General features: G+C 44.7%; 2 protein-coding genes across 7 annotated transcripts in view; one reads left to right on the top strand and one right to left on the bottom strand.

Annotated features, from left to right (window-relative positions):
* Window positions 1–2,075: 2,075 nt before the first annotated feature.
* On the top strand, window positions 2,076–3,315 carry lyrm2 (LYR motif containing 2). 2 transcript variants are annotated; one of them, XM_017454342.3, is made up of 3 exons: window positions 2,076–2,205; window positions 2,388–2,528; window positions 2,996–3,315. In XM_017454342.3, exons 1-3 carry the CDS (start codon window positions 2,161–2,163, stop codon window positions 3,074–3,076), a joined length of 267 nt encoding a protein of 88 aa, XP_017309831.1. In that variant the 5' UTR covers window positions 2,076–2,160; the 3' UTR covers window positions 3,077–3,315. The 2 variants fall into 2 exon arrangements, with proteins under 2 accessions (XP_017309831.1, XP_047016760.1); XM_047160804.2 differs by having other exon boundaries at window positions 2,388–2,637.
* A 3,478-nt stretch (window positions 3,316–6,793) lies between these two features.
* The window catches only part of ankrd6b (ankyrin repeat domain 6b), a 31,388-nt gene continuing 10,247 nt past the window's right edge, over window positions 6,794–27,934 (bottom strand). For 2 of the 5 annotated variants that reach the window (XM_017453947.2, XM_017453951.3), the window contains 15 exons: window positions 22,182–22,418; window positions 17,509–17,607; window positions 16,647–16,745; window positions 16,233–16,331; window positions 14,609–14,707; window positions 14,181–14,279; window positions 12,713–12,811; window positions 11,825–11,902; window positions 11,152–11,256; window positions 10,462–10,572; window positions 9,270–9,419; window positions 8,806–8,958; window positions 8,571–8,684; window positions 7,728–7,962; window positions 6,794–7,610 (listed from right to left, as the gene is read on the bottom strand). In XM_017453947.2, the coding sequence (XP_017309436.1) occupies window positions 7,075–7,610; window positions 7,728–7,962; window positions 8,571–8,684; window positions 8,806–8,958; window positions 9,270–9,419; window positions 10,462–10,572; window positions 11,152–11,256; window positions 11,825–11,902; window positions 12,713–12,811; window positions 14,181–14,279; window positions 14,609–14,707; window positions 16,233–16,331; window positions 16,647–16,745; window positions 17,509–17,607; window positions 22,182–22,307 (2,202 nt within the window). In that variant the 5' untranslated portion in view covers window positions 22,308–22,418 and the 3' untranslated portion in view covers window positions 6,794–7,074. The remainder of the gene's footprint in view (window positions 7,611–7,727; window positions 7,963–8,570; window positions 8,685–8,805; window positions 8,959–9,269; window positions 9,420–10,461; window positions 10,573–11,151; window positions 11,257–11,824; window positions 11,903–12,712; window positions 12,812–14,180; window positions 14,280–14,608; window positions 14,708–16,232; window positions 16,332–16,646; window positions 16,746–17,508; window positions 17,608–22,181; window positions 22,419–27,934) is intronic. The other 3 variants (XM_017453959.2, XM_017453955.2, XM_017453967.2) reach the window with 3 other exon arrangements.

Below are 27,934 nucleotides of genomic sequence, written 5' to 3'. Positions count from 1 at the left end.
CTTCATTTTGTTTTTCACCTTTACATACCCAGACCGAGTGACACTCCTCTCACGTCACACTTCACGCTCTTAAACGTTTAAGGAATTCTTGTTTAGCGTCAGTGCAGCAACGAGGATTATTTTACACATTGCAGCAGTTCGATCTCCTAGAGGTGATTTTAGCTGAATTGCTTATTTATGAGCGACACGAATCACTTCACACATGCAGTGTCAGCTTTTCATAACCCAGCGTTGAGAGAAGAGAGACAAATCGACGTTTTTACTCCAGCCAGAAACAGTGCAGTCGTTCTTCTGAGCTGGCGGTGATTTAAATGGTCATTTACGTGCTTTCTCCAGTCTGAGAGAAGGAATCGTGAATATCTTGAACCTACGAGTGAAATGAGTATCCTTTCAGTCGTTCTTTTACATTTTCAGGCGTAGAATTTGTTATGGAGAAGGACTTACTGAAGTGCTCTCTAGTCTCCATCAGAAACATCCTCATGCTAGAACAAATAGGGCAGGGTCTATCAGTACCCTATCGAGCCCAAACCCTGTTGCAGAGGAGTTTGGACGAGTTCACTTTTCTTTCTTTTTTCTTTTATATTTATTTATTTTTTATTTTATTGAAGTGCTTAGTAAAGTGGTGGGTCTTCAGTCGTTGTTTGAAGACAACCAGGGTAAGTTTGTTCCACAAGCCGTGAATGGTCACATCAAATTTGAAGACGGCACGGTGCTGAGACGAGTGTGGCTTCGTTTAGGGGGTAGGTTGTTCTTGGCGTTATCGGGGAGGTTTAACGCTGACACAGGCAGTTGCGGGATGGTGGTGATGGGAGAACTGTGGGGGACGAACTGCCAGAAGAGAGTTAGTATAGTCCTTCATGGTCTGGAACTGCGCATCCAGGTCAGGATGCATGAAGAGATCTTCCCAGAAACACTGGATACAGTGTCTGTTTAAATCTTTTTTCTTTGTTGTTACTGTGGTGGAAATCATAAACCCCTGTTATCTGAGTTCTTATAGTTATTAACTAGTTTGCCTGCTCATGTCAGTTGAAGAGGTTTGATAGGGGGCAGGGACCAGGGTTCTGGAATACTGACCTGAAAGTTGTGAGTTCAAAACCCAGTACTGACGAGCTGCCACTGTTGGGTCCTTGAGCATGACCCTTATCTGCTCGGCTCAGAGGTGGATAAAAGTGCGTGCAAAATGAGGAAATAAAACGAGTTTAATCTAAAGCTCAAAAACAAGTGGCCTATAAGTAATGTGTATGTATGATATATATATATATATATATATATATATATATATATATATATATATATATATATATATATATATATATATATATATATATGACACACATTTAAATAAGGAGTTAATATATGGATTGTTGGCGGTCTATAAAATGAAAAAAAAAAAGATTAAGAAGACCCTGGTCTGTACACTCGGTGTTTTCCTCCGCACCGACAGATGGCAGCACTGCGCGCATTCCCCTAATATAGAAAAACAGTGGCGTGGAGAATAACCCAAATGTGTACCGACACTCCAGTTCAGTAGGTGGCGGTAATAATACATCATTAAGATAGAGGCGAACCGAAGACGAAGAAGACAAAGTAAAGGACGCAGAAGAAGAAGAACTCCAAAAAAGGTAATTAATATTCGCGAGAGCGCTATCTGATTGGCCGGTGAAAATTTTGGTCTCTGACGTTTCATTTTGCTGCGTGAATACGTCGACTTTTGTGAAGATTTGTAATATAATATTGGCTGGGACATTGGTGAAGCCGAACAATTAATTTTCAAAACGGAAACAAATGGCTATTTCGATGTTTTGTAAAAAAAAAAAAAAAAAAAAAAAAAAAAAGACACATTCCATGCCAATTTTTTTTTTATATATATAAAAATGAGCAATTAAAACAAACATCTCAAAATGAACAACTAACAAGAATATCAGTTTTAAATTTCTGCAAATAAAAAAATAAAAAAAAGTTTTTCAGTTTCTTTCGTTGTGTGTGTGGTGGTGTGAAAGAGACGACTCAGTGTTGGAGGTTTCACCGGCCAATCAGATGGCGCTTTCTGTATGAATATTCATGAGCCTCCACTTACGTTACTCCAGTCCAGTAGGTGGCGGTAATACACCATATCTTTGGTTGGTCAGCCCTGACTGTGGCTCACAAAATGTGATTGAAATGTCCGTGTCAAGATTCCCACCGGCTACATTAAACCTCAAACAGGTAACGTGTTTGAATTTCATATTTAATGATTTATTATTAAAATCAGCTCATGTTCACTTGCTAGCTACAGAGAGATGTACATAAATATTGGAGGTCAGTTGTTGTTGAACTGGAGTAGTATAAAGGGCAGTGTGTGTTGTTGTTGTTGTTGTTAACTTGACCTCATGGGACTTTTTTTTTAGTTTTTGCAGAGACAAAAAGTTTTAGGTTTGTACCGTAATATGTTAAGGACAATCCGCCAAGTTCCAGAGGAAGCAGATCGTAAATATCTGAAGGACTGGGCAAGAGAGGAGTTCAAGAGGAACAAGGAGGCCACAGATCAGGTGAAGAACCATGCAAACATCTCTAATGTATCATCATCATCATCAACAACAACAACATACAGCATTAAAGGTGCCCAAAAGTCTCTCGCTGAGGGTCAGATGGAGAAAAGTGAGTGCACATGAAGGCACATGCCCTACAATATCGCTTAGAGATGGTACGATACATCACGTCTCACTTCCGATACCGAAACCTCGAGTATCAGCCGATATCGGTATCCATCAGATATTCGTTTGCTTTTATTTTTAAATCTAGTAATCTTTTAAAATGTTTTTAACTGACGCACTTCACTAAGAGTGCAGTTTAGCTGTATTTTTACAAGATGGCGACAAACCAGGAAGTCATGTTTTTGTAACACCAGACCAACATTTTTGGATTTTATTCCAATATAACTTGTGGGACGCCGTTCTCGTTCAGACATCAGTGTTCCAGTATAATTGTTCATCAGCGTCACTACTCCTTCCTGTAGGACGCCATCCGGATGATGATCACGCAGGCCAACAATCACCTCGAGGAGCTTAAGAGGTCCCTCGCTCTGGCTGGAAGGTGACGGGATGCGGATGCAGGCTCCCGTGCGAGCGATCTCGGCTTCAGCGCTCGATGGTGGCCAGGAGCGTCGCGAATTTCCTCGCCTCCGTCCGCCCGATCGCTCGCTCGAGCAGAGAAATCATCCGATTGGGCCGCGCGAGTTTTCGCGATAATTACGTGAGCGCTCCCGGTCTCACACGGAGTGTGCTGTGAGGTTTTTACCGCAAGCAAGCAAGCGCAATAAATGTAGGTTGTATTTCACTCTCATGACGATGACGACTGCATCCTTTCCTGTGTCGTTCTTGAGAGTATGTTGATGTCTTGCACTAAAGAATAAACCCTGAAACTGATGAATGACTGACTGACGGGACACTTTTTGACACTAATTTGTACTATAATGTGCTACAAAAGAGACGTGAAATAGAAGGTAAGCGGATAACAGACAGACCCACATGGCTAGTGACGATGGGGGACTTTCTCTGGCTCCATTTCGCTGTAATCGTTAATGAAAGTAATAGAAATGAAAGAAATATTCAAATTTTTTAAAAAAAATTAACGCATATTCAGGCCAAGACGCGTCATGTGACATCACTACGACGCGCGTTCGGTCAAAACCCTCTTCGGTTCATCTGCGTCGAACGCGAGTACAGCTAAAAGCCCTCGTTTACCAACATACATCACCGCGAAAGTGCGATCTCTTCAAGTAGTTCTCCCTCAGACAAAGCACAAGAAGAACTCCGCAAATTGCATCTCAAATTCTGGAAAAAAGCCGCAGTGAATTCAAACATTTCTGGACGCAACGATGACGATAAACTCTGTGCGGACTGATTAAAAAAATAAAGAAAGAAATAAACACACGAAGCACAGTGAACGCTGTTAATGCAGCCTAAATAAATAAATAAAAGCAGTAAGCCACTTTAGCCTTACGTTTGGGACAAGAGTGCATCGTAAACTACTTTTGCACATTAAAAACAAACAAAACAAAAAAAGCACACACAATTAATCATCATATATTTATTGAACATAAAAAAAAACTCAACGCATTAATATTAATTATTCCACATCAGCGACTGAGGAGAAATCTGAGGAGGGTTTGGTATGATTAGTATGCCGTGTGATGTACAGGGGGTCACAAAAGTCTCCATACGTAGAGGAAATGAAGACATTTATTTATTTTTTTAAGCAAAATATCTCCGGGGTTCAATTCCCGCCTCCGCTCCGTGTGCGTGCATTTCCCCCGGGTACCCCGGGTACTCCGGGATCCTCCCCCAGTCCACAGGTTTGATTGAGCGTTCGCAAATCGTCTGTAGTACGCGACCGTGTACCGCGATGTGTTGGCACCCCATCCCGGGTGTCCCCCGTGTTCCCTGGGATAGGCTCCCAGTGACCCTGTGTAGGATAAAGCGTTATAGATGGATATTTTTTCACATGGGTTTTAAAACACCTTTTACAGAAGAACATATTGGAATCGTTCTCACGGCTGGATCGGGAAGCTGTCGCAAGGTTCGACGGACTTTAACAGATAACATGGCGAGCACATCACACACACGGCACTGCTGCCAAACTTATCAACAAATTCAAAAAGACCGGAAGTGTCGCGGACCGACCGAGAAGAACTGGACGTGTACGAACAGTCTGCTGACGAAGGCACAACCGACGTGGTGCTGGCAACACACTCCCCTGCGTATGGAGACTTTTCGGACACCCCGTCGTATGCCTTTTGGATCACAGCCCCAGTAATCAAGGTCTTCCCGATCATCTCCCTCAGGAGTGTTCGCAACAGAACGGAGTGAATATGTGGATCGCCCGTGGGTTCAAGATTCCTGACCATTTTGAATGGAGCGATTTCGTAGTTCGTGACACCAGCCTCACAACACGATTCTCGAGGTAAGTTTAATCCGGCTACGAAAGGAACCCGAATACCAGCTCAATCAAATATCGTGTTTCGTTGGGTTAAGACGTTCGTCAGGGTAGCTCCTCGATCATTTGGATGATTTCAGATTTAGCCCGGGAAGTGCAGACAAAAAGAAGAGAGACGTTGTACAAAACGGTCAACTCGATTAAAAACACAAACACGGAGCAGGAATCGGCGTGGCCTCGGTACAGAGAAACGCGTCGGACGCAAAACATTCAAAGCCCTTCAGTTTCATGTTCTATGCACGTTTTTCTTCCCTTACTCTATCCTCTCCGAGAAACGTAAACGGGTTTAAACAGGAGCGTACATCATTTTAACTCGTACTGGCACCGATAATCAGTCAACGACGAATAGTTCAAGACCCAGGCAGCAGCACACGGTGAACCGTGTAGATGTTTAAGAAGAAGAAGAAGAAGACTCCTAGTGACGCTTGTACTAGTGATGAGTACTTCTCGAACAGCTTATACAACTTATTAGCTTTTAAACTCATAGGATAAACAAGTTTCATTGACAGCCAGTGTATCGACAGAATTTTTTTTACAGTGTAAACAGTGCTTTTAACCACATCCGGGGCGGCTGTGGATCAGGTGGTAGAGCGGGTTGTCCGCTAATCGTAGGGTTGGCGGATCGATTCCCGGCCCACGTGACTCCACATACCGAAGTGTCCTTGGGCGAGACACTGAACCCCGAGTTGCTCCCGATGGCAAGTTAGCGCCTTGCATGGCAGCTCTGCTACCATTGGTGTGCGAGTGTGTGTGAATGAGACACACGCTTTGGATAAAAGCGCTATATAAGTTTGCCATTTACCACATCCGTGCCCGTCCAGTGTCACGTCACGTGTGCGTGCCGCAAAATCCGCAACGAACCGACGCCCAGCAACACGCAAACTGTAGGAGAACTGTCGATCACGTACACTGCCTTTGCATAAGTGTGCACATTTTGCAGTGGAGATCTAAAGGAAAGTCAGAGACGCAACCGAGAAACCATGGGGTAACTCTCGGTACGCTTCCAAACCATGCTTCAGCGTGGGGATGGTGTTCTCCGGGCTGGAGTTCTGCCAAACGTAGCCCGGAAATGTTTCTTCTCATCAGACCAGAGGACCAGATTTAGAGGTTTCACACCAACTCTATCACCATTTTAATCCCAATGAGATCGACTCCGGTCCAACACTACAAAATGCGGGAAAAGTTCACGGGGAGTGAATACTTATGCAAGGCACTGTATATAGATAGATAGATAGATATATAGATAGTAAAGCCGGCTGGACCCGCGTTCGGATCTGAAGAACATTTCAAACCGACGACGAGTCCGATTTAGCTTTTTTTGGTCGCGCAGTAGAGAAGATGTCCGCGGGAAAGAACCACGGCGACAACTACATTGTGAAAAATGCGGGTCAAAATGGCTGCTTGGGGAACATCCACAGGTTTCCTCAAAGGAAACGTAATAAATCTTGAGAACGCCGCTTTGTTTATGAGATAGAGAAACACTCCAGAATAAATCAGCTCTAGAAGTGATTACGGCAAAAAAACAAATGTTTCACGGTGAATTAAAGCTGAAAGGTTTTTACGGCAAGGTACACGGCGAGTAGTGACTGGAGGACACAAGTCTCAAGCAGAAGGAATTGACGTTTCTGTGAGAACAAAGAACCGCCGGAGGATTAGTCTGAGAAATCCGCAGGATTTGTTACTTTACCGTGTCGGGAATGATTTGGATCAAACAAAAAAAAATGTTGTTGTTTTTGTAAAAGCCTCGGGAAAATGTCCCAAATCTTGTTTGCCATGGGCTGGAATGAAAGAAGGGTAGAAACAGGCACAAGGAAACCCCTGAATTCAAAAGTTTCATTTTATACTGAAAACACTTAAGTACTTAATACTTAAAATATCATTTCAGACAATGCCCCGGTGAGTAGTGGATGAATGGGTGAATATCTAAAAAGTCCAGACGCCTTGAAGTACTTCTACGATCTGGTTCTATCTGTATGATCCGGATGACTGAAAACCTTCATATAGACAAAAAAAGTGTTTAACAGGTGGTTATGATCTCGGTCGTCCAGTCCTCCTGAAATCTCCACCATCTTCATCTAACCAAGCCAGTGCTCTAGCGTACTAGCTGTCCTCTCGTCTGCTGGTTCTGAGGAGCCTCAGTTCGTCTTCCAGGCAGCTGATCCTCTCCAGTAGAGTGACGCGATCGGCTCGTGCTCGCTGCTCGGCCTGCCAGCTCGCCTCCTGGACCTTGCGCTCGTACCAGCGCTCCATCTGTGTGGACACTGCCTCGAAGAAGCACTGCGTCACCTCAAGAGCGTGTACGTCGGCCTGCTCCTGAGGAAATGTCTCCTCTAGGGTATTAGTCCCATCTTGGTTCTGAGTCCTCCCTTCAGAATGCCTTTTATGGCGCTTACTTTTATAACTCTTGCTGTGCTTGTCGTCCCGGTCCTGTTTCTGGCCACCGCTCCGGCGCTGTGCGGACGGCGACAGGCTGTCGGATCGGCCCGAATTTGAGGCCTCTTGCAGTTCCCCGTCTGGCCTGTGGGGGTCAGCGGAGAACAGCGTGCGCGCTTTTGGCCGTACTACAAGAGGAGAGGACGGGGCCGATTTGTCCCGAGCCACCGGGAAGAACGTCTCTTGGATGTTCTGTTTGCCATCTTAAAAAGAAGCGATACGGTTAACCTTTTCAATTCCGTTCAGCTCAAAATATTCAGAATTCTGGCAATAGTAAGTCCACCACGGTGAGTAAGATGAACAATGTGTGTGTAACCTACCCGAAGAGCTGTCCATCTGAACCACAAAGTAGTGATTATCCAACATGTCCTCTTCTCCCGTAGCTCCTCCCTCCCATCGCTCAGTTGGGTCGCTGGTTACCAGACAGCGGGTGTCACCCCCGTCTAGAGAAGAGGAGCGGCGCAGAGGGGCACCGTGTGCATCTGCCGTCAGACGCGCCTCCATCCTCTGGAGCTTAGACACGCACCAATTCTTCAGTTCGCTCACCATCGAAGCCTGAGTGCGAGGCAAATAAAACAACAACTACTAGAACCCAAAACGCGCTATATCCATCCAAGCGCTAGCTTTTAAGCTCCCGAAAGAGCTACAATTCATGAAATCCTCGCATCGCTCCTCCTTTCACATTGTCTGGTGGACGTCTATGGGATTCGACTTGTACAAAAGTAACCGAACGAAACTTTTTTTCGAGCACTACGAGAGAAGAAAAACACTCTGAAGCTGAAAACGATGAACTCTGTGCCAAAGATGCAACAAATAAACAGTTTGCTTCGCATCCTTTTCACTACTCGTGCTTTACGAACGTGCTTCCTGAGGTTTCGTGTTTAACCTCACGTGTGGGCGGGGCTTAACAGCCATTTACTCTGTTAGATTTGGATTGACGGCTCCCTGACCAGGAAGTAGAGACGCTCCTGAGAGCTCATCTCGAGAGAAATAAATCGTCGTATGAGGCCGCCCAAACCTCTGAACCGCTTTAGTCGCCGCTACTTCCAGGTCAGGGAGCTGTCCATCCAAATCTCACTAGCCAATGAGAGTAAAGAGCTCATAGTTTTATATCTTTAACGATATAAGCATGGCTTAGTGCTGCATCGTAACGTGAATATTACCTGTCTCTTTTCACCCTCCAGCCGCTCCTCTTTGGCCCTCTCATCGACGCGACGTAAACACTCCATCCTTTCAGCAGACACTCTCTCTAACGTCATCTTGTCCAGAGCTCGGATCTGAGACCAGGGACGACCACAGGGAATTTCCTCAGTATTACAGACGCGTCACGATTTAACAACGGCTCGGAAGAAAAAACCGGAAAACCTAGCAACGCGTCACAAATGATAGCGCGTGTACCTGGTGTTTGCTCTTGCGGTCCAGCTGACCCATCTTGCTGTTCATAAGCTCCTGGACCGTGTGGATCTCGGACTTCATCTCCTCTTTGGTGGCCTCCAGCTGGTTCTCCAGTTTGTTGATGAGCGGTTCGCACCTGCAGCCGTTCAGAGGAGCCTGTAGACAGACAGGACGCCGCTCTTTTAGAAAACGGCGCGATGGCGTTACGTCAGATGACGCTTTTAACGGATCGTGCCCGAGAACAGTTCGAAACGTCGCGTAGGTTAAGGAAAACGTAATCGACTTGGACCAAGCGCTACCACTGGAGACTCCTTCCGTCTCCAGTGGAGACTCCTTGGGTTATATGATCAGGTCAAGTCCCCGAGGAAGTCGTAACTGTAGAAATGATAACTTATTAGGACGTGCACACTAATACTAACCTGTCGGATCAACGCCCTCTAACCAATCGGATTTGAGAGCGCTTTTACCTGCATGACCTTGCCGTCTTTGTCCCTGTACAGTGTGTACAGCTGATAAGCCTTGTAGCTGTGTGGAGGAGGAACTGCTCGCGGAGGTGAAGCTCTCGTTTTACTCCTCTTTCTCTGCTCTTTACTGGATAGAGGGTCTGATAGAGAAGGCTGCAACAACACACACACACACACCAGTGCTTAAAGAATGACTAAATATGGCCGATGTTTACCCGCTTGTCTCATGTAGCATAACAAAATACTTTCAAAATCACAGATGCCTAGTTTATTTTTTTAATTTTTAATCTTTACGTTTTTGTCAGTTTGTTTTATTACCAGTGTTTATACGCTCACCAGCAACTTCATTAGGGACACCTGCTCATCAATGCAGGAAGCCAGTGGTTCTCAACACTTTGGGGGCGGAGAGATAGGAAGGGGGGGCGCAAATTGTTTTCAAGAAGAAAAAAAGAAAAAAACATCCTTTGGGGACTCGGTGTATTTTATTGCTTTTCAAACAGAATGTGCACAAAAACCCCCTCGTTTCTCTCTCAGTCCGTATTGTCTATTTGCTGGGGAGAGGCGGAGCTTAGCCTGCCAGTATCTAGCTGTCAGTGCTGCCAACTTAGCGACTTTTCAGACCCCTTAAGCGACTTTTTTGCCAAAAAAAAGCGCCTGGCGACAAACATCGTGGCTAACGAGATGACGAGACGCGCCCCTTCGTCCCAATTCGCATAATTAGTACGTGAATGTTTTTAGAACGCGAGATGAATTAAATGCGACATGTTTTTACATGTGAAATAGTCCACGTTATTACAGCCTAGTCCTCTTGTTCAAAGTAGTGATAGTGTTCAGAAACATCATGTAGCCGTTATACAGGGGGAGGGGGGGAGGGTGTTACCGCTGCAGTAAAGCGATCAGCCAATCATGTGGCAGTACCACAACGCATAAAGTCACGGGGGGGGAAAAACGACATCTCGGGGGCTGAGGTGCCAGAGGTTCGAGCTAACGGGAAGGCTGCGCTAACTCGTATAAGCACTCTTTACAGGCGTGGTGAGCAGAAAAGCGTTTCGGAACGCACCCCCGAGTCGAACGCTGAGGTGGAAAGGAATCTGCGGGTACGGAGTGGGGGGAAAAGAGCAGGTGAGGGTTTTTCCATCTGTAAGTGAAAAACAGTGTTTATAACGGATCGTCTTTCAGACAGAGTGATCTGCACCTTTTCTCCGACTCGGCTGCGGCCGTTTCTTTGCCGAGTGCCACGCGGTGACTCGTTCCTCTGCGCAGAGCGATCGCTGCTGGGAGTTTCTTCCGCCGCAGACACGCTTTCCTGGAAGTCAAATAGAGTCTGGAGATCCTGTGTAACTCATCGCCTGCGCTTACATGACTTACATTAAGCACAGTACATCAGTCTGTACGGGATTTCGTGGAGGTTTTTTTTTTTTTCCGGTGGAAAACTACTTGCGAGAGATTGTTTTGCGCGCTCTTTCGCGGTGACGTCGGTTAGTAAATAAGACCCGTTAGCTGCATGCCTCGCGTTCGAGGGACATTAACGGAAGACGGATTTGTCTGAACTTGGCCCGAATCGGCGGCCGTTTTTGAAAAGCTGCGAGCTCCTCCGAATACTGCGGAGTTTCTTTTGATTTCGCGTTCATTTCCGGAGGAACTGATGTATAGCGATCCGATCTAAATGCACGAGCGCGCGAGAGGCATCGTGTTCACATTACCTCGTTACAACCTCGGACTGAAATGGAGTCAATCGGGATTGCAGGTCATAAATTTACACTAAGTTTGCAGGATTATTCACAAGTATAAACGTCCATAGATCCCGGAATTAGTGCTGAAGAGTGTGTGTGTGTGTGTGTGTGTGTGTGTGTGTGTACACACAAATGTGGCCTGTCTTATCTACCTTACTCGGCAGCATCTGATCGCGTGGAACCGACTGCGCTCGTCCTTCAGCCCTCAACTTGTCCCTCCTTTTCCTCACGCTTCTGCCACGGGTGAAGCTCTGAATCTGAACACACACACACACACACATGTTTACATGAGTAACACTTAGGAAAGGGTGCCCCTAGGTGTGAATGAACGAGCGTGTGAATGCCCAAATGAATCCTGTTTATAACGTGACATCATTTCCTGACAAGTCGGAGCTTTCCGAAGACGACGAGTTTGAGGGAAGCTGCTAATTACCACGGTTTCCACAAGATTTCGACAAAGGATCACGTGACACCACTGTTTTACCGAGCTGACTCACAAACATGCTTTTTTTTTTTTTTTTTCGTTGACAGATTTTTAACACACTGTGATTTCTGTGTGTGTGTGTGTGTGTGTGTGTGGTTTTTGGCACACCGTGCCTTCCATCTCTGTCTGTACTTGTATTAAATTTCAGTTTCCTGTCTGCACTGTGATCTTTGGCCTGTTGTGATGAACAGCCGTACCTGATAACAGTACAAGCCGATGCAACTGCAAAGTATCGTAAATATTATTTCAAATAGTATTAATTATGCCAGCGGTTAGATAGGCTATATAAATATCTGAAGGAAATAACAGTGTGTGTGTGTGTGTGTGTGTTGTTTAGTCACCTGTGGTGCTTTAGTCAGAAGCAGTGCTACTTCAGGGTTGTTGTTCTCTCTGGCCTGGTCCAGTGCAGTTTGTCCTGCCTATATCACACACACACACACACACGTATGAAAGATAAGCCTGTACACATCTCCCTTTGCTAAAATCATTCGCGTCATGTAAACGTACGTGTACCGATGCTCACGAAGGCACTTAATAATGCCAAACAAAATAATGGCAATTTACAATTTTATCATCCTGTTCAAAAGTTTACACCCCCCCCCCCCCGGCTCTTAACGTATCGTGTCGCCTTCTTGAGCATCAGTGAACGTTCGCACCTTCTGTAACAGTCGTGTACGAGTCCCTCGGTCGTCCTCGGTGTGAGAAGATGGATATTAAAATCATATAGTCGCTGGTGTAAAGGGCTCAAACGTGCAGAAGATGCTGGAAATGTAAAGAACGTGCCGGACCTGGAGGATTTTTCTGAAGAACAGTGGGGCAGTTTAACTGCTCAGGACAAACAAGGGACTCGTGAAGAACTCTCCCAAAACGTAAACACACCATGTCGTGGATCGTCCGGGTAACGCCACACAGCGTTAATAATCGAGCGCGTGTGAACTTTTGAACTGGATCGTTTGTGTAGATTCGGTTATTATCGTGTCTTGCGGACTGTATGTACACATCTATGTGAAAGAGCTGTTGTTTGGTATTTAGCTTTATCATACGCCAGCGTTTATAGTGTGATGTTTGTTTACGTGCAGTGGGTCCACAGTACTGTAGCAGTATTACTGAAAACGATTAAGTGTTATAAATCTACCGTATGCCTGATGAGCTGCTGAGTCGAGTCACACAAAGCGGTGATCTGAGTAACGGAGTGGGCGTGTGTATATTTGTGCTGGAAGAGAACTCACGTTGTTCTGGACGTTTCTATCGGCTCCAGCTTCCAGCAGCACACGCGCCGTCTTCTTATGATTTAGCATGGCCGCCACGTGCAGGGCCGTATCTCCTGCCTACAAACACACACGTGGTTTTTTTAAACATCCATGCAAGGAGTCTCCAGTGCCAGCATTCTGTAACAGTCAGAAGTAAAGCTATTCCTTTAAGTTTCCCCCCCAAAACGGTCAATTCTTTAGTCACAGAGGATGCTGTACTCGGTCAGCTCGTATTAATGTCCAGAGGTAGTTAGGGAATACTTGGCCAGGTCGTAGTGTTCCGTTCGTTCTTTCTTTAGAAAACGTGTGTTGGATCTTTGCGTACGTTACCGTGCTGGAATATTCCTCTTGTGCCAAGCTCCTGGAGACTGGGAGTCAGCTCGTCGGCCGGTTTTTCGGTAGTGACGTGTACATATCATCTTCCTGACACCATTTGCACGCCATGCAGCGCCGTATCATCGCTCTCCCACCACCGTGCTTCACGCCGATGTCACGACTACGCGTTCGCCGTGGTCGTCCGGGCCAGGTTCACGCCGAACATGCTGGACCCCATCTGATCCGAACAAATTCATGTTGGTCTCGCCCGTCTAAAGAACGCGCACCCGACAGCCTTCTTTTCACGTTCTTTAGCAAAGTTTAATCTTGCAGTTTTGTGCCGAAGGGTGTTTTTCTTGGACGCCGTCCACAGAGGCTGACGTCATGCAATGTCCTTCGAGCTATCCTCCACCGATGAGCCAAGTCTGATGCACTTGCCTGTTTTTCATTGCTAGATCGCGTAAATCCGCGGGTTCATTTTTCGGACGACGGCCACGGCGGCTCTGATTACCGCTACTGCGGCTCGTCCCGTACCTCCTGATTACCGCTGCAACCGTGTTCCTATTGCTTTTCTACCTAGTGTATCCTTTCCCGTCTTTGTGAAGTCTCACGATCGGATTTCTCAATTCCTCTGCCAATTCTTTTCCACGTGGAGCCACGACGCGGATAGACACGGCCCATGGGTCCAGAACCGAGAAGTTTCTGGTGTTCACGGGTCATTTCTACAACCATGTTCATGCAATTAGACTAATTTGAAATCACAGGTACACTCTATTTACTTTCAGCGATCACGACATGTTTTCTAACTCGTGTGTGACTTTCGTTGCATCGAGTTTTCTACTCAGGGGCCTGTCTTTTCGATATAGTCTTCATAAGGGGAAATACTCTATTTGACAACTTCGAAATAATGAGCAATTATTGAAAGGTGATACAGTTTTGATTTTTGTTGTTGTTGTTGTATACTGTATTACAATTCATTATTGGATTTTCTTCCCCCCGTTCCGTTCAGCCATGGTCTTTAAAAAACCCCAAAAGGATCACCGGGTTAACCCTCTCTGAAATCCTTAAGGGCACTATGTAGAATCCTACGCTAGAACTCCTAGGACGCTCGCTAGGATGCTACGAAGCTTACCTGATTCTTTTCAGCCACCGAACAGAAAGCACCTAGAAGAACACGGATAACAGCCACATGGTTGTAGCGGGCGGAGACATGCAGGCATGTGTCACCTACCTGAGGAAAACAAAACACACACACACAAGTAAGTACCATACCATAACTTTCAACCAGCACAGACAGGAACTGATGCATTATGTGTCACTCAACACAACTATGTGTGCAACCACAAGCACTAACCTATTATTGGGCCACTCATTGTGCCTGACACACACACACACACACACACTTACTTTATGATATTTTCTACTCCAGTGATGCTAAGCAACGCATCACGATCGTGCTCGAGTATGTTGTTAGGTTGTTATACTTTCCATGAACGTGTTCAGGGCAGTGAAAGGCGCGAGAGGAAGCGAGAGCGACGGGTAAAATGAGAAGGCACTCACATTGTTTTTGCAGTCGGGACGAGCTCCTCCTAGCAGCAGGACTTTAGTGCTCTGAGCATGACCGTTCTGACACGCCAAGTGTAGAGCCGTGTTCCCTGCCTGAAAAACACACAGATGGAGAACGAGAGAGAGAGAGAGAGAGAGAGAGAGAGGTATTCAAAAAGAGCCCTCAATAACATCAATATAAACAATATTAATGGATCGAGACAGACAAATCTCCTTATTCATATTCACTTCACAAGAGCAAGGTCATGTTTCTGATGCTTTTCAAGTCTGAGAAAGTTCGTTCCTGCGATCACGTCGCTTATGTTTTAGCAGTTATAAAGTCACCAGCCTCTCTTCATTTCTCTCTCTGGAAACGAATAAGACGAAAATGCAGCTTGTCTTGTTTCTGAGGAACCGCGAAAAGCCCTCCGTCCAAAAAAAAAAAAAAAAAAAAGACAGGTCTACCTCTGAGTGTTTCAAAGTGCTGACACTGGACGATGCTAAATGAACGCCTTTCTGACCAGTCGGCGTCGGGGATCCACCAGCACTACGTTTCAATTATGTGTATAGCGTGTAAACATTGCTAAGGATTCTCTGAGTTTGACCATGCAAACAGTAGCGCGAGTTAAATGTACAGTACATCAATCAGCCATAACATTAAAACCACCTGCCTAACTAGCTCGTGGTGCTAAATCGGCTCTGACCCGTCGAGGCACGGACTCCGCACGACCGCTGACGGTGTCCTGTTGTATTGTATCCGGCACCAAGACGTTAGCAGCAGATCCTTTAAGTCCTGTAAGTTGTGAAGTGGAGCCTCCATGGATCTGATTGGCTAGCCTTCAGTCTCCACGCACATCAACGCGCCTTGTGCGCCCATGACCCTGTCGTCGGTTCACCGTTGTCCTTCCTCGGACCACTTTTAACAGGTACTAACCCCCGCGTACTGGAAACACCCCACAAGACCTGCCGTTTTGGATCTGGTTCTTATAAAGGTCGCTCGATTCCTTCCGCTTGCCCATTTTTCCTGCTTCCAACACATCGACTTTGAGAACTGACTGTTCACTCGCTGCCTGATGAATATATCATACCGCCTCACAGGTGCCACTATACTGGAATAATCAACGTTATTCATTTCGCCTGCCAGTGGTTTTAATGTTATGGCTGATCAGTGTATATTTGGCCTTCGCATAATATCTGCTTTTTAAAATTTTTTTATTTTAAATATAATAATACACAACGTCAATGACACAAACAGTGCACCACTGAAGAAAAACTAGCATGCATTCACTGCATTGATAAGCATTATATTAGTGAAACCTGCGCGTCATACAAGTGAAACTTACGTTAATGAGTGTGTGTGTGTGTGTGTGTGTGTGTGTGTGTGTGCTAAATGATTCTCATTAAATGAACAAATAAGGCATGCGCCTTACGGAAGACTCGTATACACCATGTCGTTTTAAGATCCGTTCATACGAGCCTCTACGGACGCGCTGTCAGTCAAGAAACGATAACGTTTTGATATTAAACCTGTGAGTTAATGAGCTTCAGATTTCGGAATTTTTTTTTTATTTCCGCGGACGTTTTAAGACCTTAATCGTGGCCCGAGTGTTTTAGTAGATTTGGATGGAGATGAAAGTACCTTGTTTTTAGCGTGGATGTTGGCCCCGGCTTTAACCAGCAGTTTGGCGGACTGACTGAAGCCGTGCCACGCGACCTCGTGCAGCGCCGTGTTCCCGTCCTGTCCGTTCAAACAGAAGGAAAACGCTGTAAGGATTCCGTGTAATGATGTGGTGGTGTTTTTTTTTTTAAACATCAGTACAAATCAATGTCTCCAAACTTGCTTATTATACTTCGGTCGTTAAAAAAAAAAATCATGTTGTTTATTGTGCAGTGTGCATGTGTGTACTCGTCGCCGATTATGGTTGTGGATCAATGCGGGCACGTATCTTACAGCCTTTTTATACGATCTATTCAACAGTGTTTTTTTTCCTCATCAGTCTGCAGAACATACTCAACTGGAATGTGTGTGTGTGTGTATATGTGTGTGTTTCACCTTGTCTTGCCTGTCCAGTGCACACCCTTCCTGAATGAGCGCTGTGATGACATCACTGTTTCCCACCACAGCTGCTCTGTGTAATGCTGTCTGATCGCCCTGGCAACAGCAGGTCAACGTTTATATCAATTCAACGTAACGTGCTGAATATTTACATCAATAGAGCAACTTGTTAGATATGTACGTTCGGTTCTTTAGCCAAATGTGCAAAGGCTGGTGTTACATTACAACGATCATCCGAATCAGACTTGGCGTCCGAGATCATGGACCGGGTGGAAACGATATGCCCGATCCAGGGGTTAAGTCCTTAGGTTCTGGTTCTAGCTTTAGCTTTTTAGCTCTTTCGCTGCCTACAGCGGTGTTCTTCATACAGAGCTAGGCATGCTTCCAACCATGAACTATAAACTAGCCAGCGCTAAGTTAACCCCTACCTGCAGGCATTAATCACTGTTAGCACAGGGTTTCACCACATAACGTGTACAGACCACAGCCAGCCACACTTGCTAGGGGCCATGCAAAGCACAAAACGCAAAACAAGGTCATGCTCTTTGAATACAGCGAAAACAAGCAATGTTCGATCCGGCCTCTACGAGGCAAGGTGAGTTTCTGAATCATGAACAATACAACAATATTGGGGAGAGAAAAAAAAAAGCTAATAAAGCTAAGAAAATAGGAGACATTCACGAAACATTCACGTCATCGGTCTGTTTTATCCTTACACGGGACAGGGAATATAAAACAAATTCATGTGAAATCCCCAGTAATGAATCGCACCAGAAGTTGTGTAAGAAAAATTGTGTAAGACTTTAAGTCAGTGGTGATAACTGCTCAGAGAGATTTTTCAAGCAGTTTGAGTACTCACGTCATCCTGAATGTCCAGCTCGCAGCCGGCCCTCAACAGGATCCTCACCACCTCGATGTGGTTTTTATAAGCGGCCAAATGAAGCGGAGTCCGGCCATACTGCAGACACACACACACGGTCTTATTAATAGATCTGTGGGATGCTTCCCCCGAAACGTCTAAACTTAACACTAAAACTGTAATATCAGTGGTGGAAAAATCAGACCAAAAGCAAGTTAAGAAATGTATATCTTGTCCATCTCGGAACGTACGGGCTTCCAAACACCGTAAATGTCTAAGGGTGCGTCTCAATCAGCTCCCTAGTTCAGTAGTCAGGGCAACGATCGATCAGGGAGTCGGTCATTTTAAGGGCTGCCTCAATCGCGAAATCCTTCCAGTGCACTCGAACATTCGTTCCTAAACAAGTCTTACAGTACATCGCGAAAACCAGGGAGCATCGATGCACACTATGTCCCCCTTACTGGAAACGACATCATATTTTTGGAAGCCGGACGAACTCTCAGCCAACTTCCGTCTACAAAGGTAGCTTGTTATCGTTGTTGTAGCTCTCAAGTGATTACTTAAGTTAGCGATTTTAAACTTTATTTAACGTTCCATATACGGTCTGTTTGAGTTTAACGACGTTTAAGTGTTTATTTTATTTATTTAATTTTTTTATTTTTATTTTTTTAAATCCGCTAGCTAGCCTACGATCCTGCTTGAACTACCGTGACAGAAATGTGTGCGATTACGCTAACCAACAAGCAACGCAGTCTGAAAGAGTGAAGCCTTTTACTGTTGTTCTCAATCTTATGACCGAATCAAAACGTTCTGTGAAGTAACATTACGATTCATGGTAGTAGATTTCAAACGCCGATTAACCCGAGGACGACAGAAATACTGAGTATCTTATCAGTTCCACGGCCGGTAAGGGACAGATTCCTGCCAGTGGTCCTACCACAGACAGATCGAACCTTTCACAGGATTAGCTGCTATGCTAATGAAGCTTCAGTCAAAACAAACAGAGAAAGAGATTGTTTACAAAATGTCTATATATATATATATATATATATATATATATATATATATATATACACACATTTAACAGCACACAAACAGATTTGTGCTGTAATAACTTTGAGGTTGTTTAAAAAAAGCAACAACTTAGCATTAGCATTCACTGATCAGTTTCAGGAGCTCTTAGCTATTTTCCCTCATGCTAACTGCTGTCGGAAATGTTAGCATAAGCAGAATGTACTGGACACTTTGTTTGTTTGTTTGTTTTTTACTATTTAGGAAAAACAATCTTCATTATTACTGCGCTTTCTTACTCATCTAAATGACGTTTTTCAGATTTCTCTATGCTGGTTAAACTGCACTTTTCTAAAATGCTAACCTTCTTGTGATTATAATGAAAGCTAAACGGGGGCAGGTTAGCATGGCGTCCTTTACAGAATGCTAGTCAGTACAGGAAGTACTTTTGCTACTGTACTTACAACCCCAATTCTGAAAAAGTTGAGACAGTTTGGAAAATGCGAATAAAAACCAAAGAGGATTGATTTTGTAAATGTACTTTGACTTGTATCTCAACAAAAAAACAGAAATACATGGTATTTTATGTTTTACCTAATCAACTGGATAGTTTTTTTTTGTTTGTTTGTTTTTTAAAGATAAATGTTTATTTTGAAATTGATGTATGCAACAAGTTCCAAAAAAGTTGGGACGGGGCAATTTAGGACTAATAGCGATGTGATGAGTTGAAATAAGAAGGTGATGTGAAACAGGTGAGGTAATCGTCTAATCATAGTATATAAGGAGACTCCAAAAAAAGGCCTAGTCCTTCGAGAGGAAGGATGGGTCGAGGCTCGCCGATCTGCCGACAGATGCGTCAGCGAATAATCCAACACTTTGAGAACAACATTCCCCTGATATAAATCGGTAGGATTTTGGGCGTTTCACCTTCTACAGCGCACGATATAATGAAAAGATTCAAGGAATCCGCTCAAATCTCGGTGCGTAAAGGGCGAGGTCGAAAACCCCTCGATCTCCGATCGCTCAGACGTCACTTTCTTAAAAACCGCCATGAGTGTGTAATGGATATCCTGACATGGGCTCGGGAATACTTTAGTAAACCATTCACCGCTGCATCCACAGATGCAAGTTAAGGCTTTACTATGCAAAGCAGAAGCCGTACATCAACACTGTCCAGAAGCTCCGCCCACTTCTCTGTGCTCGGTCTCATCTGAGATGTACAGTAGCACAGTGGAGACGTGTTTTGTGGTCCGACGAGTCGACATTTCAAATAATTTTTGGACAAAACAGCCGTTGTGTTCTCCAAAAGCCAGCGTCTGTCATGGTACAGGGGTGTGTCAGTGCCCATGGCATGGGTAGCTTGCACATCTGTGAGGGCAGCATTAATGCAGAAAGATATGTACACATTTTGGAGCAACATATGCTCTCATCCAGAGCAGGACGACGCCAAACCACATTTTGCCCGGACTACAAGCGCATGATTGCGTAAGCAGGGAGTGCGGGTGCTAGCATGGCCTGCTGCAGTCCTGACCCGTCTCCCATTGAGAACGTGTGCCGCATTGTGAAGCGCAAAATAAGGCGACGAAGGCCCCGTACAGTCGTGCGAGCTTAAAAAATGCCTAATGGATGAATGGGGGAAAATTCCGCTTGCTAAACTTAACTAGTCGGTATCTTCACTCAGCGTCCAAACTCTTAATAAGTGTTATTAAAAGAAAAGCTGATGTTACACCGCGGTACTTTTTTTGGCGTGTGTTGCAGTCATCAGATTTGAAATGAATGTATTTTTTCAAAAATAAATCAAATTCACAAAGTAAAACATCAAACAATGTCTTAATAATGTGTTTTCAATATAGTACAGTTTGAACTGATTTTTCAAATGACTCCTTTTGGGTGTTTGTTTGTTTGTTTTTTACACTTTCCATACTGTCCCAACTTTTTCAGAACTGGGGTTGTACTTCAGATATTCTGTTCTTATACGATTGACCTTCTTTTATACTACTTCACATTTCAAAAGAGGAATTTCTACTTTCTACTCGTTACAGTTCCAAACTCCACATCACTACATTTCTCTATAATGGTAGATTTGTATTCATAAAGCCACTTTTTAGCATCGGATATCTTCAAGGAGTCCAAATTCCTAACGGATTTAACAGATGACGATGTGAATGCTGTCAAACGCCCATCGCGAAAAATCTACCTGCCGCTATGTATGCTACAGACAGCTAGCTATTTGCATTCAGCTAAATTAGTACCGTCAGTTATATCATTCTAGCCAATAAGAATAAAGCTATTGTTAGTTAGCCTGAGTGTTGATTTCTTCACGAAAGGGGCACAAACTTATGAGTCATTAAAATCCGTATGTGATTTGAATTGAGGCAAACAGTTTTTTTTTTCCTTTCGTGAAACTTCCTTGTACTTTTACTGTCGATTTTTACTGAGTTTAGAATTTCCTACTTTAAACCGATTGAAGAGTTTAAAGCTGTACTTCAGCTTTTACCGGAGTACTGATTTATTTTGTTGTCGAGTATATTAAATCGCACTTTTACGTTCAGAACTTCAGACCGTTTGGCACCTCTGCCAGTCAACACCTATTAACTAGGATTTCCTATTAGAAACACTGGTGAAATTCCCATCCTAGCTTTGTACGAACAGAAAAGCTGGTTCTTTTTTTCACGTTATAGGCCGTACTGTGTGGGGTTTCGAGGCGTGGCAAGAGCAATTTGGTCTCCTGTGTTTGGTTTTCCTTGACCTGGCTTTGGAGGGCTGCCATTTTCACCTGTCGTATTTCAGGTGGAGGCCCCTGGCGGGTTCCAAGGACAAAGGCACCATAGCTACAGCAATGTGACCCGGGGTGACCCCCAACACTGAGACACTGAACATTATCCCAGTCCGTCCTGTACTCGTCCTGCATCCACACACACCTTTTTCCTCTCTTTTCCTCTACACACATTCCCTCTTACTTCATTTCAAACTAAATTCATTAAAATAAAAAAAAAAAAAAATCATACAGTAAGCTCATTTAGGTGATTTATAACTAACCTGCTAAGAGAAATGAATCAAGTGTGCATTTTTTATATAGTATGTGTGATTTATATCCTGGCTCCAGTATCACCTGGAGCTTGGAGCAGGTGTGTAATATGTTTACCTGGCGTGCCTGGTGCTGAATAGATGAGCAGCGGTTCTATGATGAACTGCTTTGCTTTATGCCTCGTTGCTCGTACCCCATTAAAACGAAGGCTGGTTAAGGGTATGGCTCTGATTCGGATTCTGCTTCGGGCCTGCCTTCAGTCAGAGTTGTGAAATCTCCTGACCCGCTAAATACCGTTTCTCAGATGATGATCTCACGGTAAGCTTCTCAGAAAAGGAAGGTAGCTATGCAAAAACTTGCTTAAAGAGCGACATTTACCGTGTGAGCAAATCACAGTTAGCTACAGCGTGCTGGTGAGAGATATTTACCGCTTCTTAAAGTCGAGGTGTCAGATATGTCATAGGCAGAAAAATCTAGAATAAAGGCCAGAATTCAGCTATAGCCGAATCCAACAGGCTTTCCACTCAGTGAACACACTGAGCAACGCCTGTTACAAAACCCATCGTTCAGAACAAAGTCCCCACTGAGCAAAGCTCTTTGTGGAAGCATACCAGAGCCCGTCAATTCGACTCACCTTGGTGACGGCAACCTTGGCGCCCTTGTTGATCAGCTGCACCACATTGTCGGCCTGGCCCTTGTGCGCCGCTACCAGGAGACGCTCGGAGAGTGCACGCACCGATGCCGCATCCTGCTGGCTCATGAAGCAGAGGTGAGCCGTGACCGATCTAACTCATCTTCAAAGAGTCACGATAGAGCAGAGACGCACTAGAGATGTTAGAGCAATGGAAGCAGCCATGTCCTCAACCGGGGCCTGCGGATGGACAGGAAACACAATGTGAGAGAAAATGTGAGAGTGTGTGAAAAGAGGTGGAAAACAGGAAGGATGTATGAAGAGTGTGTGAGGGAGTATAGTGGAGGTTCATGCAGGATATGACGGAGAGGGTGTCAGGACGCACAGCGTAGCCGCAGACCGGTCAGAATTCCCACGCTGTCCCCTAAACGTTCAGGAACGTTTTGAGGAACATGACAAAGCGTTCAAGGTGTTGACTTGGCTGCAAAATTCCCCCTAGATCTCAATCCCATCGAGCGTCAGCGCGTGGTGCTGCTGAAGGTGAAGTCCGAGCTGTTTTGGCAGCACAAGCGGGACCTACCTGGTTTTAACGTTATGGCCGATCGGTGTATAACAGCACGAGGGGGAGTTACTGTCACCACCCCAAGGTTGATTATTTTCCTGTAACTGCTGTCCCAATGTGTTTTATTCATCTTTTACCACAGCAACTGACAGAACGCTGTGGCGTAACGTGCATCAAGTCTACTCCGTACCCCTGATAAAATAAAAAAAATCGAGCAAGATAACTGTAATCACCATTTTCCCTGTCATACCACTTATAAACATAGCTGTTCTTAGTATTACACAGCTACATGCTACAAATAAATTGCCATCAGAGTTTAGTGTCTTTCATGTGCAATTCGTAACCGGCACCTCCCAAACCCCGGTGTGCTTAATCCCTTAATTTTCTGTTTATGGAGTCTAAGGCTGCACGTAAAGAGCTGTAATTACGGCATATAGCTTAAGCCTGAATATACCGCCCTTGACGTCGTAAGGCTCACAGTTTCACATCGATTTCCATGCCAATAGGAGGCAGCAGTGCTACGAGTGAGACATGTTTTTAGAGGCTCACCTACATATCTGATTTTGTCGCCCTTCTGTCACGCATGGAAGTAAATCACCTCTACGATGATAAGGCTTTCGACGTGTTTAAAGCCTCGCATACCTCCTTAATCTCCAGGCATACATGTACTGCTATTGCTTGCTCTAAGGAAGCCTGAACGTCTCTCTCTGATGCGAATTCTTTACATAATTTAAGCTTTGACTTGGCAAAACCATTCCACGACACTCCTACACCGTTTATCTTTTAACCCCAGAGGCCATGTTGTTCAAGTCCTGCATTTTCCTCACAGTTTGGTGGGGGTGTTTTCTGTGCTAAACCATCTGAAGTGTGAGAAGAAGGGGAACATGCAGTACCAAGGAGATACAGTTCAGGATTTTAGTTAGTCTGTTGCTAACTAGTGAATGGATCGTTATTCGAAGCTTTCACGACAAAACAATCAGAAGAATGAATGTCAAAATTCTGGCCCCATTTTAATGGAGGTTTGTACAGAGAGGTACAAGAGACGTAAGCAATGAATGCCATAAATGGTAACTCACGACCATTTAACGTTTCACAACAACACTTGAAAAATCTATATATTATTTCTGTAAAACTGATTTTTTTTTTTTTTAAAGCGCTTTATAAAGTAAATTAAATGGAACCTTGGACCTGAATCTTGTGTTCACACCCAGGACAGATTCTAGGTTCGGTTCGGACAGGTATCATCGATGCCACTTTGTTTTCCCACAAAAGAATTCCCTGCAAAATACTGTTTCAGCCCACTTTTTGCCGACTGAAAAAACTGATGTCCATTTGGTCCTGTTACTATCAGTGACTACGTTTACATGGACAGCAATAATCTAGTTATTGACCTTATACTGAATAAGACAATATTCTGATTGAGGTGAGTCGCCTTTAGAATATTCCTTTCATGTTCCTGTTGTACGTGTTACAGAACATAGATCGATTAACGTCACACGTCATCACGTCCCCATGCTACGTCGTCCGACGTTCCCTTCAGAATTTCACGTATCGACATACAGTCCGTCTTCGTCATGGGACCGTATACAGTTTTGGGTGTTTCATTTTTAATTTCACGAACGCTTCAAGTGCGGTTAATCATTTGTCGTGCTGTACGTGCAAACAGACGACCGCTTGAAGCCGTGGGCTGCGTCCCAAAGCTGATATACATGTATTTCGCCTACTATATAGCAGGCAAGTACGCGGTTTGGGGCGCAGCCGTGCTGTCTTGTTTACCGTCAAACGGTCGAGCGCTGCCGTGTGTGATCGTGTCCTGTCGCACAATGCGGTGAAAACTCTCACACGACGTTAATAGTGTGATTAAGGCGTGTACGTGTCTGTAACGCACGTCGATAATGCGACTAAAACGGGAATACTCCACACGTCTTAATTCCATTCGTGTTTACTTCGAGTATGACTTTAGTCAGATTAAGGTCATCAATAATCGCGTTTACATGCTAGTTTCTTAATCAGGGTAGCGTCTTAATCGGATTAATATCGCATTGTTGTTGTCCGTGTTGTCACGTGCTGAGTGCTCGGTGCAGGACGTGTCCAATCACGGGCCGTTCTTGCATGAAATTTTTGTAGGATTTCACAATGTGTGTGTTTATCTAATGCTCTCAGTGTGAACACTCTTCCAGGAAGGTGCACAGATTGCAGTGACAAGATGAACGAGTCAGGTTATCTGACACCCAGTCCTGAAAGTGAATATCTTTCATATGTGGTACCCTGAGTTCACCTGACGTGATCTGCAGATAAGCTGTAAGGGCGTTTTCAGACCTGCAGATCTGTGCTTTTTTCCCCCCGAAACCGGGACTTGAATTGTTACGACGTTGAATTTTCTCCTTGGCTCGGTTCACTTTCACAACGCGGCGTTTCAAAGCGTAGCAGAATGTGTTTATGCAAGTCACATGTGAGTAATCCGTCCTCTCATTGGTCACCTCTTTACATTCCAGGCTCATAGCGCTCATCCGTCAAGATGGACAGACAGCAGCTCCGCGCGCTTAGTGTGGCTTTCTTTTTAGCCGTAGTTATTATAATCGATCTAATTTATACGTTCCACCGAGCAATCGAAGCCATATCATCTTGGGACACGCGCTGAACACCTTATGCGCTTTTTGAAAGTTGTTCAGTAATCTGTTCGCCAGATCAAATTTCAGTGAGGCATTTTTTTTTTACCTCGTCTTTGGTCCACGTTAAACCTCCGTCCACGTTGAGAGCCATCAGCAGAACAAACGCGCTTTTTACGTAACGCAGTCCACACGCACGTGATGCATTGCTATACAGGTCGGGTTGTCGGACCGTCGGGTCGGATCGCTTTCTCACCGCAGGCGAACCGCTCCAGAGTTCGATTGCCATCGGGCCGTTTGTTTCGAGCGCGATCGCCGTGTTCGTACGTATCGATACGAACTGAACCAAGGGAGAAAACGCACCAGGTTCCCAAACAAACGCTCGAAACGAGCCAGGTGTGAAAGCTGTCCGTCTTTAAACTAAGACTGCTTCATCAAGCACTTGAATCTGTTCACATTTTAAAAAATTTTTAGGTGGATGGAATTCTTAGGCCCTGATCTAGTGAACTAGCATGAGGATATGGTTTTGATAGCGACTACAAAACACTTCCGTAAGTCACTCTGGATAAGGGAGTCTGCCAATTGCTGTAAATGTAAATGCCTGGCTTTTCCTCATGGATCTGGGATTTATTTCCGGCTTTTACAAGCACACAACCTCCGGTCTGGGTAAAAGCTCAGGCGAGAGAAAGCCCTAGGTGTCTCTTTGAGTAACCGATCAATGAGTTGGAGATTTCATGCAACTGTACACTCGCTCCTCAATGCTTCTCTGGATGGTTCTCAAGCTTTAAAGAGTACGTAGTTCACAATTCATGGAACCTATTTTTTTTTTTTCTGAGAAGGAAACTAACTACTGTAGAATTAAGGGTCGGAATTTACATCCAGCTGTCTTTAGTGGCGATATCTACGCGTTAGTAAAAGCACTAGAGAAACAAAACTGAATTTGAATTCAATTCGGATTCATTCCGAATAGCTTACTAGATCACTTACGGAATCCTTTTTCTTTTTTTTTCTTTTTTTTTTTTCCCAAACCTGTAGCGTTGAAGCTTTCTAGAACGTTTTCAGCGGTTTCGGACTTTGGACCGGCTTCGAGTGAAATCCCAGAAGAGGGCTCTCCTCTGTGCCAAGCAAGATTGCACAAGACACTCTCAGATTCCTAAAACCAACGTCCTGTTCAAAACAAAGACTAGCAGGGATGTTCGTTTCTGGGATAGCAGCGGGGATAAAATCTCGAAAACAAAACTGAGCCGTCGGTTTGATCATCTAGACCACCCCGGAATTCAAAGAAGCTCGGAGACAGGTTCTCTTTTATCACATTTTCAGGAACCATTCATATCAGACCAAAAAAGCACCATGGTAACAGACTGAAAAGACCCTCTCCTGACCGGAAGAAAAATGAGTAAGTCTTAAGGAGGAGACGTCGTCCCTCTCTGGTCCCCCTAAACACTGCTTCATACAATAGCAAGCAGGCTCTTGTGTGCAGCTAGGCAACCAGGCTTTTCTCTAACAGTACGAAAACTCCAGACAGAAATGTTGGCTTGTTCAGCCAGCCGTAGAGTCAAGGTGAACAATATATCATTTGTTAAATGCTATCACGACACTAAGTTTTGCGGCACTGAAAGCTTTCTACACGAACAGTTAACGTCGACATTATTCCTGTTACGATAATTACGTCATCGGCTGTACGATATACAGACGTGACTTCGATCGTTTCTGCCGTCTGTTTACATAAGAGTCAATTTCGCCAGCGTTTTTCAGCCGTCCGCTCTGCTCCCGTCCTCTCGTCTGCTCCGGGACTTATTCGAAAATTCGTCGGATTTAAGACAAAAACGCACGTTCGAATGCAAAAAAACGGTGTGCGTTCGAATTTAAGACGTGTAGCAAGCACTAGCATGGATTTTGAATTAAAAGATGCTGTTGACAGAATGACACGCAAGATATTAATAATGCGTTAATGTTTTTTGAAGAAGGAAAATCTAGAACGAATAGTATCAGAGTTGGAAATAACCCGGCCGTAGTCAGTAACGTCGGGGGCCGAGCCGCTTAAGCTGCGTGACCGGATTCGGTTATTTCAGGCCTCGGCTTTTAAGTGGTGATGTCACACAGATGTGAATTAGATCAATGCTAATTTGTGGAGTTTGTGCTTTGATTTCCATCCTGCTCAAGTTCCCGTAATCGAGTAAAAACCGCGTCTGTAGCCTTTCTCGGGCAATAAGCCATTATGTGGGTGTGTCTGTGTGTCCATATGCCTATGCTCTTTATCTCTCTGGATATACTATGTCCACGTCTATGAGTTACAGTCCCTGCTCTATTCCCTGGGGACCTGATTAGTAGGTTTAGAGTTCAAGGAGCACCAGGTGTGTAATGGGCTTCTAATGGTTTCATGATGGGTGGTAATGGATGCAGGAGCAGAAGGTGCGTTATCACAGTCCCACAGCGCATCACATACATGCTAGAGATGGCTTCGCCGATTGCTGTGGCTTCTGCGTGCCGGAGGGCGAGAGTAGTTTCAGAGCTGTTCGAGGAGGGACAGCATGGCTTTCATTTTGCTTCACAGAAGGATTCAGAAAGGCATGTTTGCTTGGATT

Source organism: Ictalurus punctatus, chromosome 2, assembly GCF_001660625.3.
Source record: "Ictalurus punctatus breed USDA103 chromosome 2, Coco_2.0, whole genome shotgun sequence".
NCBI lineage: Eukaryota > Metazoa > Chordata > Actinopteri > Siluriformes > Ictaluridae > Ictalurus > Ictalurus punctatus.
The sequence above is the reverse complement of the archived record's forward strand: the minus strand, read 5'-3'. Positions and strand labels throughout refer to the sequence as shown.

What these genes read in the sequence shown, in the direction of transcription:
- lyrm2 (XM_047160804.2), top strand. Translation starts at nt 2,161, where the DNA reads ATGTCCGTGTCAAGATTCCCACCGGCTACATTAAACCTCAAACAG. An exon ending in CTACATTAAACCTCAAACAG is followed by an intron (nt 2,206 to 2,387) that starts GTAACGTGTTTG and finishes CTTTTTTTTTAG; the next exon opens with TTTTTGCAGAGACAAAAAGT. An exon ending in TGAGGGTCAGATGGAGAAAA is followed by an intron (nt 2,638 to 2,995) that starts GTGAGTGCACAT and finishes TCCTTCCTGTAG; the next exon opens with GACGCCATCCGGATGATGAT.